At 28.8% G+C, this 16,082-nt stretch overlaps 2 protein-coding genes across 2 annotated transcripts; both read left to right on the top strand.

Moving 5' to 3' along the window:
* Nucleotides 1–1,398: 1,398 nt before the first annotated feature.
* LOC116775712 (uncharacterized) lies at nucleotides 1,399–10,267 on the top strand. Its single transcript, XM_032668675.2, has 6 exons — nucleotides 1,399–1,702; nucleotides 5,830–6,473; nucleotides 6,546–6,703; nucleotides 6,967–7,096; nucleotides 7,361–7,483; nucleotides 10,011–10,267. Exons 2-6 carry the CDS (start codon nucleotides 5,839–5,841, stop codon nucleotides 10,123–10,125), a joined length of 1,161 nt encoding a protein of 386 aa, XP_032524566.1. The 5' UTR covers nucleotides 1,399–1,702; nucleotides 5,830–5,838; the 3' UTR covers nucleotides 10,126–10,267.
* Nucleotides 10,268–11,418: 1,151 nt separating this feature from the next.
* Nucleotides 11,419–13,040, top strand: LOC116775711 (beclin-1-like protein). Its single transcript, XM_032668674.2, has one exon. It carries the CDS (start codon nucleotides 11,588–11,590, stop codon nucleotides 12,866–12,868), a length of 1,281 nt encoding a protein of 426 aa, XP_032524565.1. The 5' UTR covers nucleotides 11,419–11,587; the 3' UTR covers nucleotides 12,869–13,040.
* Nucleotides 13,041–16,082: the final 3,042 nt, after the last annotated feature.

Genomic DNA, 16,082 nt, shown 5'->3' with positions numbered 1-16,082 from the left:
CTAATTGTTTATATTAAATACATTCGTAAATATAAAAAAAAGATTTATAAGAAAAGCCGGGTACATAAACTATATCATAAAAACATCGTTGACGTGGGAAAAGAACCCGATACGTAAAAACGCTGACTTTCATGCAATTTCATAAAAGATAACATTATCTTGTTATGTAAAACTGTGGGAATTTATAAATATTAAATCATGCAAGGTATCATATTAACAGATTATAATTAAATTATATATAATCTATAACAAACTTTCGTAAAATATAATTACATTAAACATACAATTTTTTTTTAAATCAAGTTACGACTACGGCTGTCAATGTCATTTACAATATTTACGTGTTTTAGATATTTTTTATAATGCCGTTATTAATGTTTATGTAAACTCTTTTGTACAACTTGTTGATATACATTTGAATAAAAATTATGAATAATGTGAGATTGTATAGCGAATTTAGAATATTTTAGCTTAAAAATGTGATTAATCGTTTTGCTTTTAAAACCGTGACGCAATAGTTTTCCAGTATATGTTAAATGTTATATACATGTCGTGTTATGATAGTAAGGATATTTCTATATCAAACATTGTTATTAAAAAAAATGTTAAAATTATGGATGGATGGAATAAAAAGAACAATTCTTTCGCTTGATTAATTATATAAGAAAAAATGGACTATAGCAAAACGAAAAAAGTCTATGAATATACTATTAAAACGACTGAAAAAAAATATTTAAATTATGTAATCTAAATCTAGAAGTAAAATAATATTATCATCTTCCTGTCTGAACGCCGTCGGCAAACGACGACTTTGGTTACTGTTTAAAAAAAAAACTTAACAAATATAAAAACGTAACAACGTTTATTCCAAATTCAAATTATGATTTTTTGTGAAAAACAAATCCACAATTAAAACTTTTCAGACAAAACGTTAAATAAAGCGTAGAGGTTTACATAATAGTTCTCAGTAAAGTGGTGTTTTGTTCCCACAATGGTTCCAAGTAAATTACATGACACTGGAAAAACGATAGTGATGTATTTTTTCTTTATGTTTAAACTTATTAGTTATGCTTTACAATTATTGGAATTCGATTACTAGTTTTGGGTATAACAAAACCAATTCTCATTCCTGACGCTGAATAACATGAACATAGAAAACATTACAATTTTATTTCTAAAGGAAAATTGCTTTTATTTGTTTATTCATTACATAAACTTTATTCGATATAGTCTAAAGCTGAGACTTTTCAATATTATTCAGTACTTAATCCAATATTTCGAAATCAACTATATTATATATGATTTCTTTAGTTTTTAGCTTTTGAATATATATAATAGTACTTGAATATTTTTAAAAACTTTGGTGTGCTATAATGTGTTATTAAACAAAATGCCTACCAAACACACCTGGCGGGAAAAAGGCGGTTCTCTGAAAAGGTTGCACAAAAAAGAGGTCGCATTATTACAATTACAAATAAAAAAAAGAAAATTATACAGCCAAAGTATAAAGGGCTAAACTCCGCCCCCGGAACTCTCTCTCGCACATCATCGTTCTCACTCGGGTGGTTCGAAGTTTGAAAATAATTTGTCATTTGACCCCATGACTTCGTATAGTGAACATGTGTCCGGTGAAATTGTGAATAGATATTAAGTTTAGTGGATTGTGCAATACGTGTTGTATCCGGGCGGCTTTGCTGGAAGGGTAAGTGATATTAATTAACATAACAATTTTATTTAAATAATAATATAAAAAATATTTGACTTCATTCAAATTATCTCGTTTTAGGAATATTTTTCATAAAACTACTCCCTGTTCTGACATTCGTTAGGATTAATATAAAATATATTGAACTAAGACTTCGATTCTTACAATGAAAATTATCTTAAACGATGGAGTGCATAATATTAAACAAAACACTTATTTAGTGTATGAAGAAAAATTTATATTATTTAAATGAAACTAATATTTTTCGGATATAATACGCGTGCTTTATTTTTTGTTAAAACTACATGCTCCCGACGTTTCGGTTACTTTTCAGCAACCGTGATCACGGGCAGACGAGATGTAAAACTCGCGAAAGTCTTAGACCTCATTAATTTATATTATGTTAAATTTATAAGTGCTTTATTGTTTAGAAATTTATTATTATTTATTATTGATTATTAAAAAATATATCAAAAAATAATTTTATCAATTTTTATCTTATTTAGTTACGTACCTATAGTTTCAAGCAATACATCGACGATAATATTGATTTGTCATATTTCTGTTACGTTAAATAAATGTAATAAATAATCATTGAAACAAATACAATGAAGCATTCATATAAGAAATGATATGTTTTCATATAATTACATTTAAATTAGTCAGATAATAAATTTTACATGTGACAGCCGGCTAATATTGTCGCTGTAATGAAATATCTTGTTGGGATCGGTCTTAGAAATTAATAAAACCTATAGGAAAAATAAAATTAAGTATCTGGAAAAAGATTGTAAATTCGATGCCTTATTTATATAACAGTATAGTTACATCTGGAAAATATAATAATTTCACTCCAGGTGTTCCGTAACTATACCTAAGTCCCGTTCAAAAATATGGCCGCCTTTGGAGCTTCCAACACTCACATCACAGTACTTTGGGATTTTATCCCGGTAGATCTATAATCTACCTTCAAAACATTCCACGATGAAGTTTTAGGGAGCAAATTTAGTTGTATTCTGGATTAAAAACCAAAGCTGCTACAAAGATTATTATCTTTTATCAGGTTTAAATCTAACAGGTGTGAAGCGACCACCTATAAAACATCTGCTCGTTTTGCATTTAAATTTTAGGACATTTCACCGCGGTAGTGTTGCTGTTAAATAATTTACAATGCGAAATTTTATAAATATAAATGTGACGAAAAACAAACTATAAGTTTTAATAAAACTTTTTTCATCAAGTAGATGAAAAAAGTAGATTTAGAAAACTCGTAGATGATTTAATTATAGATGTAGTAACTATATCTATGATTATTCTAGTTTCTTTGTAATTTTATTTGATTGTTAATACGTTTGATATAAATTTCACACGAGTAGGTGTGATAGTTTTCTTTGGATATTTCAAATATCTATTCGCACTGATCATCCTCTGTAACGGACATAAAAGTAAAATAAAATAGCTTTTAAACTGGGAAAATTCTGTAAATTCGCACATACCTAATGAAAGCTCAGACTAAGTTCCCCTTTAGTATAACTCTACGAAGAACGAAAGTTAGAAAAATATTTAGTAGCCATACTCTATGTAATGGGATATTAAACCTGAGATGAGGAAAGTTCTTCTTTGTTCTCTCATATCATTTCATTTTATTACATTTGAATAAAAATTTTCTATGACTGATAAAAAAATATTGTGTTTGTAGAGGCCATAAGTGAGCTCAGTGTAGAAACACGCGTAGTTTTTTTTAGTAAACTCGATAAACATAGGCATAGCCAGGCGAATAAACTTGTCATTACAATCCCCTCTCACTTAACTGTATCTGGAATAATATAAATTTGTATATGTTTGAGACAAAACACGTTATATATATGCATATGTTTGAGCTGAAACACGTAGTATTATGATCTATTAAGTTTGTTATCTCATTAACTAGACTAGCTCGTCTTAGACGAAAAAAATCATAGTAATATATCAATTATTTTATAAATCATTACTTTATAATTTATACAATTCGCTTGTAAAGAAACTTTTTCCAATTTTATATATGTTATATCTGCTCTTTGTAAGAAAATGTTGAGTTTGTATAAACTTTGCCTCATCATTTCATAAAAAAACCGATCAATAAAGACAAGCTCTTAATTATTACAAAGGTATAACTTTGTGTTTACTATTAATGTTACAAAATTCACATAAAACTTTTTCTATTTCTCGATACCGTCAATGATCGTCTGTGTAAATAGGCTGTATGCTTAAAACGAGTTTGCATTGCGAACAACATACGTCGCGTCTCCAGTCAAGACTTCTCACAAGACAGTATCGACATTGGTTTATGAAAAATTGACAATTCTATTGTATAAACTAGTAGTAATTGAAGCACTTGAGCTAGTCTGATAGAATTTAGGTAGAATAGTATAGAGAGAATTATTCTTGAAGCACTTTTTTTCTGAAACTCAGTCAGGAAAGCAAAGCCACTTATGAAGCTGCCCTTTGTAGAGTGATGATAACAGTTTAAAGATATAAATATTACCAGGCGTTTAAATCGTCATACTGAACACGGATAGTTTGCAGTTTTTCACTAACAGATCGCACAACACGATAGTAATGTACGGATGTGTACAGAAAATTGGACGCTGTCTTTATAGCTTTAATGTAAACTCGTATTAAGGCTGCAACTATTTATTTATAATTATTTAGTAACATTTTTGTTTAATTTCTTTGAACATGATAGTATTTTGCAATTCCTATATAACTTTTATGTAACGCAAATTTTCTTCATACGAATTTCAGATTCGATTTTCAATTTTAAACTAAGTATAACTCAAATAGACAGAGTTACTATATATTACAATATAAAATATAAAACAGGAAACTAGTGCAGATAATTAAATTAAAAAAAAAAAACAAACGTCACTTAGGTATCTATAATAAAACATATAACGCGTGTTGATTCTTTAAATCCGTTATGTCTTAGGATGTTTTATAAACAGACTCCATTTTTTTTTTTTGAAATTATATTTCGTAAATATTTTTAAACGGACGTCCCATTATGTTATGATTATTATAAATGAGTTTTTATATTCGGTATTAGATTATTATTTTTGCTACATACATATATATTTATATGGAATAAAGTAGGTAGGTAGGTACCTAATTTATAACTATATAATAAACGTATATATTAGAAGTAATAAAAATATTTTCGAATAATAAAATAATAAGTTATTGAAATTTAATTTCATTAAATATTTACAATTGATTTTCATGAATATAAATTGTTAATTTTGTTTTTTATATAATAATAAAAATTGTAGCGTCTCTTTTCGATATTTCGACAAGTGTTAAGATTTTTATCGTATATAAAAAATTTTGGAATTACTTTTTTCATTAAGTTGCCCAATTTAACTATAACTTGAATGTGATTTTAAACATACGTTCTTGTTTTAATTATACACAACTTTCAGGCTGGAAACGTATCTGACTTTACGGATATAAGTACCTACATAATTATGTTTAATAATTGTTCGGATAGGAAAACAGGAATAGATTTTTTTTATTTGCCATCATTATCCTTATAAAAAATATGATTTTTTCAATTATTATAAATTTAGTTTCACTCATTTTATTGTAACTATGGGATTTCATCGAAAAAGGACGAACATTTTGAGACAGACTTAACTTTCATTGATAGGATTTTATATACCAAGGATTATAAAGTAATAATAATAACTATAAGTTTCAACGTTAATTATGACGACGTAAACTGGTGCTAAGGATGCGGATAAAAATAGTTTTATTATATTTATATTTATGACATATAAATTTTTTATAAAAATTTTGGTTTGAAATCAAAGATTATTGGATAGACGGCTATAGGAAAAATTGTACTTTTTAGCTTATTATTTAATTCAGTCGAAACTTTTAAAATAAACGTTCACGTAATATCTATATTGAGATGTTGATTACTATAAATCTTTTATCAGACTGTTCACTAGTTTATTCCACTCATAATTTGAAAAATAAAATTCTTTGTCATGTTTACGTTTATGAAAAAGACGTGTCATCAGGTTTGGACGTAATTCGATACTAATCGAATGATCTTTAAATATCAATTCATTATATTGTTACAGAAAAACAAAATGAAATCTACAAACATGGAGTCGTGTTCTGACCGGTTGAGTCCATCCAGCGACATGACAAACGAATCCGAGACATCGCTGCCATCATTTCCATACGAACAGCAGAGTGGGAACTTCTATCAGCCGGAGATAAACGAAAAACAATACTTTTCCTGCAAACAGAAGTCACCGCGCGACGACAGGAAAGAGGTTTACTTACAGGAGAGCAATAAAAACTCCTTAGAGAACTACTTGCCGGCGAGGAGCAAAAAGTATTTAAATTTCGAACTCAAATTGCCGCCGATCAATGACAACTTTTTCTCTCAAATTGACAGCGATGACAGGACGATGCGTTCAGCGTACTTCAGTGACATGAACAAATGCGTTCAGAATGAGAACAATCCGAACATGCAAGAATTGGATATAGATTTAAACAATCAGTTTGAAAACGTTAACAGTGACAGAGAGAGGGTCCAACAATCATATTTTGCGGATAATGAAAGTGGAAATATGCGGAGATGTTTAAACTTCAACTCCGAACAGGTTCAGTGCGTGTGTGAGGCGCTCCAGCAAAAAGGCGATATAGAAAAATTGGCGGCATTCCTATGGAGTCTACCACCGAGTGAATTATTAAGAGGAAATGAAACCGTTCTCAGGTAGTTATTGTAAAATTATAAATAATATGATGTTATATTTTTATATATCGTTAAATGAATCCTTCCCATCAGGGCCCGCGCTTTGGTGGCGTATCATCGCGGCGTATTTCAGGAGTTGTACGCCATATTGGAGACGCACACATTCTCACCTCGTCACCACACAGATCTCCAGAACCTTTGGTTTAAAGCGCACTATAAGGAAGCCCAGAAAGTCAGAGGAAGACCGCTTGGTGAGTCATGAGAAGCTATACATACTTATGGTCTGTAAATGTAGAGTATAAAGAAAATTAAAAATAATCATTAAGTAATCAACTCTCCTTGTTTTAGTACCATTTTTTAAATAGCAATCGGTCCAATTAATACTTATTTAATAATAACGTTCAGAAACAAATATATTCTTTAAATTAACAACGTAACGACAAATAAATAAAAAACTATTTTTTCTGTGGTGCTAAAATATAATATCCTAATCTATGATTTAAATAAAAACTAGGAGCTGTTGATAAATACCGTCTTCGCAAGAAGTATCCCTTGCCAAAGACGATCTGGGATGGTGAAGAGACGGTGTACTGCTTTAAGGAAAAGTCGAGAAATGCGCTGAAAGACTGTTACTACAGGAACCGGTATGTCTCGATAAGATCTTTATGAGTCAAAACATACACCTATACAGACATACACAATTTAAAAACTCCAATTAATTTATTATTTTAAAATATAGTAATCAAACAACTTTCATTCTTTTTTTTAAATTAATTTTAAACACATATTTTTGAATCTATCAATGAGATTTCTGACCATCGATTATACATTTTTTTTTATAAACAGTAGCACAAAACTATTATGCCAAAATTCAAAAAAATATTAATAATGGCAACATTCCCATTCAGTTACCCAACTCCAGATGAAAAACGTGCGCTCGCACAAAAAACAGGCTTGACATTAACACAAGTGTCAAATTGGTTCAAGAACCGACGCCAGAGGGATAGGACACCGCAACAACCGAATAGACCGTGAGTATAAAGAGGTTGGAGAAATGAGGTCTAATTACAGGGAACAGAAAGAAGGTTATATAATTATATATGAAGATTTAATTAGAAGTTTGCTGTATGGACGAAACTCATTATAATTTTTGACTCATACCAATTTCTCATTAAATACCTTCTTTAGTTATTTATTTATTGTGCGAATAAAAGAAATACATCATTTTTATATACCGAGTATCGATATATCAATACGTTTTTACGTTATTCGTTGATTATAATAACAAAATCTTTATTGAAGCATAAATAGTAAGCACATATGCAGTTTACAAGTAAAAAGGAGTGAATACCGTCTTAAAGGTATATAATTGATTTGCTTAATAAATTTGCTGAAAAACTTCACAATTATTCAAATGTACGCAATATTCTGTTTTTATTTCGGACAGGCACATGTAGTTATCACTTATCAATGTTTTCTTATTTATACTACTGATATTTTATAAAAAAATATATATAAAAATAGTATGTTGTTTTTATTTTAAAATTTACACGTCGATTCATTTTGATTGATAACTTAAAACTCTCAAATTATTTATGACACAAATAAATTGTTTTAATTAGAATAACACTTACATAGAAAAACTATGGATACAAAATATATAAATATAACTTCTTTAATTCCATACGGAACCCTAAAACCGAATCCATTTCAAAAACTTAAGGTCATAAACTAAATATTATGATTGTTTCGTGTGAGTCTTTGTTTTGTCGCCATATTGGATTACAGACTCAAGGTTAAAGTTAAAAAGCTAACCATATAATTCTTAAAGCAACATTCAAATATTAAATAATATATTGTGTAGTGAAATTTTCTTTATAATTAACGTAATAAGAATATAATTTTTCGAATAGTCAAAAATCATTTGTCGATTATATATGTCTTATTAAATGTGAAATAATAACGAAATGATGCATATTTCAAATTACGTATAAGGATATAAAAAGCCGCTTTTTTTTAAAGTGTAGATTCATATAATTAAAATATATATATATATATATATATATTTTTTTTTTTTTTTGTTTATATTAATTAAAAATCTTATACAAACATTTTTAAATTTACAAATACAAATAATTTATTTAGATTAGATATCCACTATAAAATACATGGTCAGATTAGGTGAACGAATGTAATGTATTGAGAATAAATTCATATTTTCCAAGAATTATAATGAAATTAAATACATTTAGCATTCGCAAAGCTTTAACGTAAATATTATTTGGTTCGTTGAGATTAACGTAAAACATCGGTTTCTTTAGTTCGGCCAATATAATCTGTGATGACCCTGAACACATGTCTGAAATTAATTATGAATAAATTCTAATAATGGGTGGGACCCGAAAAAGATTTCTTAATTTCTATTTTCACAGACCCAAAGTAATTAAGGTCATTAATCAATAGTAACAAAGGTTTAACACATGTGCGTTCGTCCACGCCGCCATTGTCTTAAATCTTTGACAGCCTAGCCGTGACAAAATGACAAAGATTTTATTTTTTACTCACAGCTGTATACTATTCTGTTAATTTTAATATTGATTTTATTATTGGAATTCGATAAAATTAAATGACTGTTAAATTCATTTGTGATCACCATTTTGTATATTTTATGAGACCTGCACTGTAGACAAATATTGCTGCAGACTGATTTTAAACCAAAAATTTGAAAAAAATATCAGTAATAAACCTTTTTCTTCGATTTCAACCCGTTAATAGCTGTTTTTACAATTATAACTATTTTAGCTTGATACTTGTAGCAACAACGAAAAAGTACACATACACTTCGTAAAGACACTTCTATTTTTTGGTTACGAAGAATTTAGGATGGTTAATTGTTTAGTGCTAGAAGCCCCTTCGATAAAGCGTTATAAAAATTGTATTGATTAGTAAATAATCTATAATTTTATTCTTTAATCTGTGGTCGCTCGTTCGCGTTACTTTTATTAATGAATCATAATATGCACAATAATTAATTTAATGTTTTAAAATTTATATTGGGTTGTAATTAATATTAAATAAGTTTCTAACACTTATTATTGAAGTTAGGTATATACTATATACATAAAGATTAATACTTATCCAGGACTCACTATTTAAACTACCTAAACGTAAAACATATAAGTAATATAAGTACTAAACGTAAAACATACGTAAACATAGTAGGTATTCAGTGGTTTAGTTTTCCAAAATAGGGTGGTCAATGTAAGCGTGTCACTCTCACGGAACGACACGCGATCAAAAATTTACCTTTATGATTTGTAAAACTTATTTATTATTTATTGTTAGTTTAATACAAGAAGTTCGTGTTCTTAGTAAGCTATGTATCAATTATTATAAAAATAAATCAAACATTTCAACCGTTTAAAACGCAATAAACATGCAGCCATTAAATTGTCAATTGAATGTGTCACTTCTATAATCCAATTGCCAGTTATATTATGTTATGTTAAAATTCTCTTATTTAACTAACAGAGTATTTAATTGTATTTTTTTTTCCAGTGAAATGATGGTTCCGGCTCAATATGTCGGTTCGCAGCCGGGTTTGGCGCAATCTTTTCTTCCTAATGCCTACTATAAGCTTCAAGAATCTCACTATTTACACGGAAATCCTTGAATATAAATGTGATTATAATTGACCAATATATTTAACAAACCAACTACGATATATTTACATATATAGTAACAATAAATCTTCTATATATTTCTTCTATTCGTAAGTTTTTTGACGTTTCTTAATAATGTCTAGATGTCAGTGAGCTCAACACAACTCTTACACAGATAATATATAAACTTTCTTCTATTAGGTAGTGTATATATGTATGTACTTAATTTGTATAGCATTTTTTCAAAGTTAATATTACAAGAAATCAGACTTTAATTTAAGATAGTAATCATTGGTCCGCAAATATATAAAACATATAACTATAATCATAATTTAAAATATCCCTAATAAAATATAGTGTAACTTCTTCTACTTTACTTGATAACTCGTTAGTATACATTATATCGCGATTCACAGATGACTTATAAGTTATAATATAAAAAACATCTTAATGTAAGTTCCTCATAATTTAGTTTTTTGGTGAGAAATATCATAAAGCTCAATGTCTATCATGTAAATATAGTGGTGCTGTTAAGTTTAAATTGTATTCTAGTCTAAAATGCATTAAAAACTATATTAACTGACTTTCTTATTTTATTTCCATATAAATAATACCTGTTACATATAATGTGAAACAAAGATATATTGCAAATGTTCAAAGCTTAAAGCTAAGAACTTGAAAGAACAAAAGTGGTAACTTACACATTTTAATGCCACATAATAAAGTTTCTCTTGTATTGCATTGTATGTTGTATACTCAAAGAATTGATTGGACAATAAAAGAAAAAATGACAATATATGAAGTAATTTGTTTAAATATTGATGTTATAAATTGTTTAATTTCAATTCGTTAATCGAACCGTCTCCGCCATAAGCAGTAACTATTATGTATGTTATTTTAATGTGAAATATGATTAAATCAAGCCATCTGCTATAGGTTTTGAATAAAATAATGATATCTCCATAATATAGTAATAAAAATTAAAAGTTACTTTTAGGATTATCCCGCGTTTCTTAAATTTTTATGTGTGTAGTTAATAAATTAAATAGAATACTTGGTTAAATAAAACATTATTGACGATTTTACTAATATGAATACACTTATATGAAATGAAAAGAAAATAGTATTTTAAGATTATCATGAAGAAATTAAACATTTTTAAATTAATCTTAACAATAAAATTGTTGTTAAAAAAAATCCTTTAATTTATTACTAATAGAGACCAGTTCGTGGCGTCAGAGCGCTAATATTCATAAAAAAACTAAATGCAACAGCTGTCAGCGTGACAATTGTTACTTGTCAAATGTAGAATATTTTAGTCTTTGTTCTAAATTTCTTACAAAATCTTCTATTATTATTTCCTAAAGAATAAAATAATATAAAAAATTTAAGTAAACAGTTTTCTAACAACGAGCAAAAAAAATTCTGTTATATGCATTTATATAGAGATAGTGAAAGGTATTGCGTGATATAATGAGTGATTCTAAATCGTTTGTGAATTTTTCATGCCAGAGATGTTTACAACCTTTGAAATTAGACGAATCTCTAAACAATCTTGGAGAGCACACGATTGCTGACTTGACGCTGCAAATTCGGCGGAATAATGAAGCCGATCTTGATTTGCAATCATCTAGTTTGGACCATTATGTGCCACCGTTTCGTATGTCGGAATCAGGTAATGGGGCCAATGGATTCATGGTGATCTCAGACGGATGGGAGACGACATCCGTTGGTCATCAATTGCATGTGAAAGCCACATTATTTGATCTGCTCTCTAATAACTCTGATGTAGATCATCCATTATGTGACGAATGCACTGACACATTATTAGAATTAATGGACAATCAATTAAGGCTCGCTGAGGCTGAGTGGAAGGATTATAACGATTATCTAAAGAAATTAGAAGATGATAAGGAAGATTTGAACTTGGAAGGACTAGAGAAAGAGCTTGAAGATTGGAAACAGGAGCAGAGTCGACTGCTACAGGAGCTATCAGCTTTACAAAAAGAGGAAAAAGCCATGAAAGATGAGATAGATATACAAGAGAAAGAGAAGGATAGATTAGAAGTTGAACAAGAGATATATTGGAAAGAATATACTAGATTCCGTAAGGATTTGATGACAACGGAAGATCAAATAAAATTTTATGAATGTCAATTATCGTACACTCAAACACAGCTAGACAAATTGAAGAAAACAAATATATTCAAAGCTACATTTCACATATCGGATTCTGGACAGTTTGGTATTATAAATAACTTTCGCCTTGGTCGGCTACCATCTGCACCGGTAGATTGGTCAGAAATCAATGCTGCTTGGGGACAAACGGTGCTGCTTCTGTCGTCATTGGCTAGAAAGATCAATTTCTGTTTCCAACGCTACAGACTTGTGCCTTATGGAAACCATTCTTATATTGAAGTATTGGAAGATCAGAAAGTGTTACCGCTCTACGGCTCAGGCGGCTTCCGTTTTCTTTGGGATACAAAATTTGATGCGGCCATGGTAGCATTTTTAGATTGTGTCCAACAGTTTAAAGAACAAGTCGAGAAGGGGAACACCGGTTTTTGCTTGCCTTACAGGATTGATAAGGGGAAAATCGAAGACACTGCCTCACCACCACATGCATATTCCATTAAAATCCAGTTCAACTCCGAGGAGCATTGGACGAAAGCTCTAAAGTATATGTTGACTAACTTAAAATGGGGTCTAACTTGGATATCATCACAAATAAGCGAGGACAATATTGAGAATTGAATTAATATTTCTGTGATATATTTTCTAGTACATGAATTAGTATAATTAGTGTATTATATTGTGATTATTTTTTTAATACAAATTGTTGTTTTTAATGTTATGTTTGTATGTCAGTAACTTAATGTATAACTCCAGTGCGAAGTTAGTCATAATAAAGGATATGATTGTAATAGATTTGTGTTTCAATGTGTGCAATAGAAATATGCAATACAGGAACAATGCCCTCTATTGGTGAGTTAAAATATTAGTTGATACAGAGCCATCTTTCGTATTTTTTTTAAACGATTATATATATATTATAGCAGCTAAATGCTTCCACTACTTGATAATAGATGGCAGACATTTTAGTAATCTATCAAGCTGAAGACAACATTGATCTACTTTAAATAATATCTCTTTATTAATAAATATATATAAAATTTTATAATGTTTCATTCCGTATTGTGGTTTGTTATTTTAAATTCATTTTGATGTTTTAAACAAATACATATCAATTATATATAGATAATCAGTATGTATATTTTTCTTAATTCTCTCTAAATAATCTAGAAAGCTGTCATGCATCATGCAAGTAAATAAATTTAATCTGTACCGGAGACAATTCGTGAAAATTAACATAATACTAATTTTTAATTCAGTTTTACAAGCAGTTTCAATTGTACAATTATAATTTATGATGTATTATAAGGAATTATTTGAATTCTATATTTTGAATCCTTTCTGTCTTGTCAATTGATATATTTGTTCAACAAATAAATCTACCAAAAGTACTTTATATATAAAAAATAACAAAGAATACAACCCTACAATACAATAATAAGTGCTATTTCATTGTACAGTCGTTTATAATTACTAAAATATCAAACAGATAAGAAAAGCAATTCAAACAGAAACCTATTTCTTAAACCAGCGAAAAGCTCGAATAGACTGTCGTTTTTTTTTATAATATGGCCTTCATCCGTGCAAAGACGTGCACAGTATATTCTGCCAGTGTCGTGTCGTTTTTTAATCTGTATGATAAAGAATGGTTCAAAACAATGACAGTGACAGAACAATATAAATCCTTCATAGTCGTAATTCACTTGTCACATAAATATTGTTGTTAAAAATTTGTATGTTTGTTCCAGTACAAACAATATGTATTTATAGACATAATTTTTATTTCATTATAAATACATCCTTCAATATTATGAACCTAAAAGTAGCTAAATATTATTTAAATGGTTTTTTTTTATAAAGTTTTAGTTTCTATTTTGAAACGGTCCATTATGTTGTTTTCAAATATTTTATCTGGAAATGCCTAAATATGCCATTTGAGCAAAACTATTTTTAACATTCTGAGGGTAGTAAATATATAATTCGTTGCGCATAAATAAACAGGTAACGGTAAAGGACCTAGAGAATGCTTTCTTCCATTGACTTTTAGTTTTATGGAAATCGTTAAAAATTAAATACATCTTTATAAATAGAAAAGTTAAATTATAAGGAGATTCTAAAAACCAATTTAAATATGACTGAAAAATTTAAATAAATAATTCTAGTAAGGTCTTTTGAAGCCTTTTGGTCTAACTGGTTATATTTACCTCTTTCTATCATCAGGACTAAATTTTGCAGTGTTGCCCTCTTACGTATTGTAACACATGAATAAGATTGTTTTATTTTTAATTTGACTAACAATAAACATATTAATTCAACAGGTAATTGTAAGATTAGCTAGTCTCTAGCTGCAAGACCAAGATTTATATAAAATACAAAAAAATAACATCAAGTCTACTCAAATCTCGCCTGGTTATTACGTTATGGCAACACTAGATTTTAATGGAAATAAAACTTATTTCCTGGCGTTTAAAGTTCATATTGCTTTGTTCCTTTTGTATTTCATCAATATTAAAGTACGTTACAATACAATTTTTTATTTATTTTAATTAAAATTTGCGTATTTTCTTCTTTTGAAACATAAAAGAGTTATATTGCGATTTCAGGAGAATATTAAAATACATTGCCTTTTTTTAATGAAAACGACCACCTTTATTAGGAATTGTCTGGTAGGAATTTAATTTCTTTTTGGACTGTAGCGAAATTCTGTCAACAATAAAAAAATTAACAATATGTAGTTGTTTGAATACTTATATTTGAATACTATCTTTTGATCGCGGGTTTGTCTGCACATTGAAGATACTCGTGATCCTTAAGAGGTTATATTACATTTCACGAACATCTCTTATAAGAACCTGAATTAGTTACACTCCGCGTATATGAGGAGAGAAATCTTTTTGATTTAAAAAAATATGTAAATCAATCTATAATTGCAGGATTATATCTATGACGATTAGTACACCCATCATATAGACGAATTGAAAGCTTCATCTCGGTTAAAATCCGTTAAAAGGTATTTTAAGTTACTCCTTACAATATTCTTCTTCTTCTTCCTGGCAATTTATCCCAGCATTAGCCAGGGTCTGCCTTCCTGCTCAAACGCCTCCACATTGCACGGTCTTTAGCAACTCCTTACAATGTTATCTACCAGCAAATTAAAATCTCGTCATAATCGGTCCAGCTGTTCCAGAGATTAGTCAGGACAAAAAACAGGGAAGCAGGCAGGCGGATGTTTTAAATATTACATCTTTGCCGCCGGTAACGTATATGGTATATTATTTTCATATCCGTTCATTGATGAGCTATTAATTTGAAACTAAAATCAGACACTACCATTTTGTTTGTTAGTATTCATTATACTGTAATATAAATGGAAGTTGTATGAAGTTATAGTAAATTTAAATACACATAATGCTTTTGATTATGATATCGCTTTGAGGAGACCTTGATTATTTTAACTTGGAAATCTGAACAGTTGTATTTATAGAATTTGTTGACAAAATTATCTTATGTCCATAATGTACTTTGAAATATTGTGATATACGTATATATATTGTGCGTAAAACTGCGAAAGATTAGACTGATAATGTTATGTTTTCCGAACAAAACAATTTTCATTCAGACACGTTTTTGACCATATATAAACCTACTTAATGTATAAGATTTTTTTATTCCAGAATAACGTAAAGTATTTTTACTGTAACGTCTTTTTGTATTCCTCGACACAAATTCATAAATTCCTGAAATTTGGTTTCAGTGTTAGAGGTTACACCTTGTTCGCTCTCAATAGTATCTCTGTAAAGAACATTTATACTGACTTAATGTTTAATAATACAGT

This window comes from Danaus plexippus, chromosome 27 (genome assembly GCF_018135715.1).
Source record: "Danaus plexippus chromosome 27, MEX_DaPlex, whole genome shotgun sequence".
Lineage (NCBI taxonomy): Eukaryota > Metazoa > Arthropoda > Insecta > Lepidoptera > Nymphalidae > Danaus > Danaus plexippus.
The sequence above is the reverse complement of the archived record's forward strand: the minus strand, read 5'-3'. Positions and strand labels throughout refer to the sequence as shown.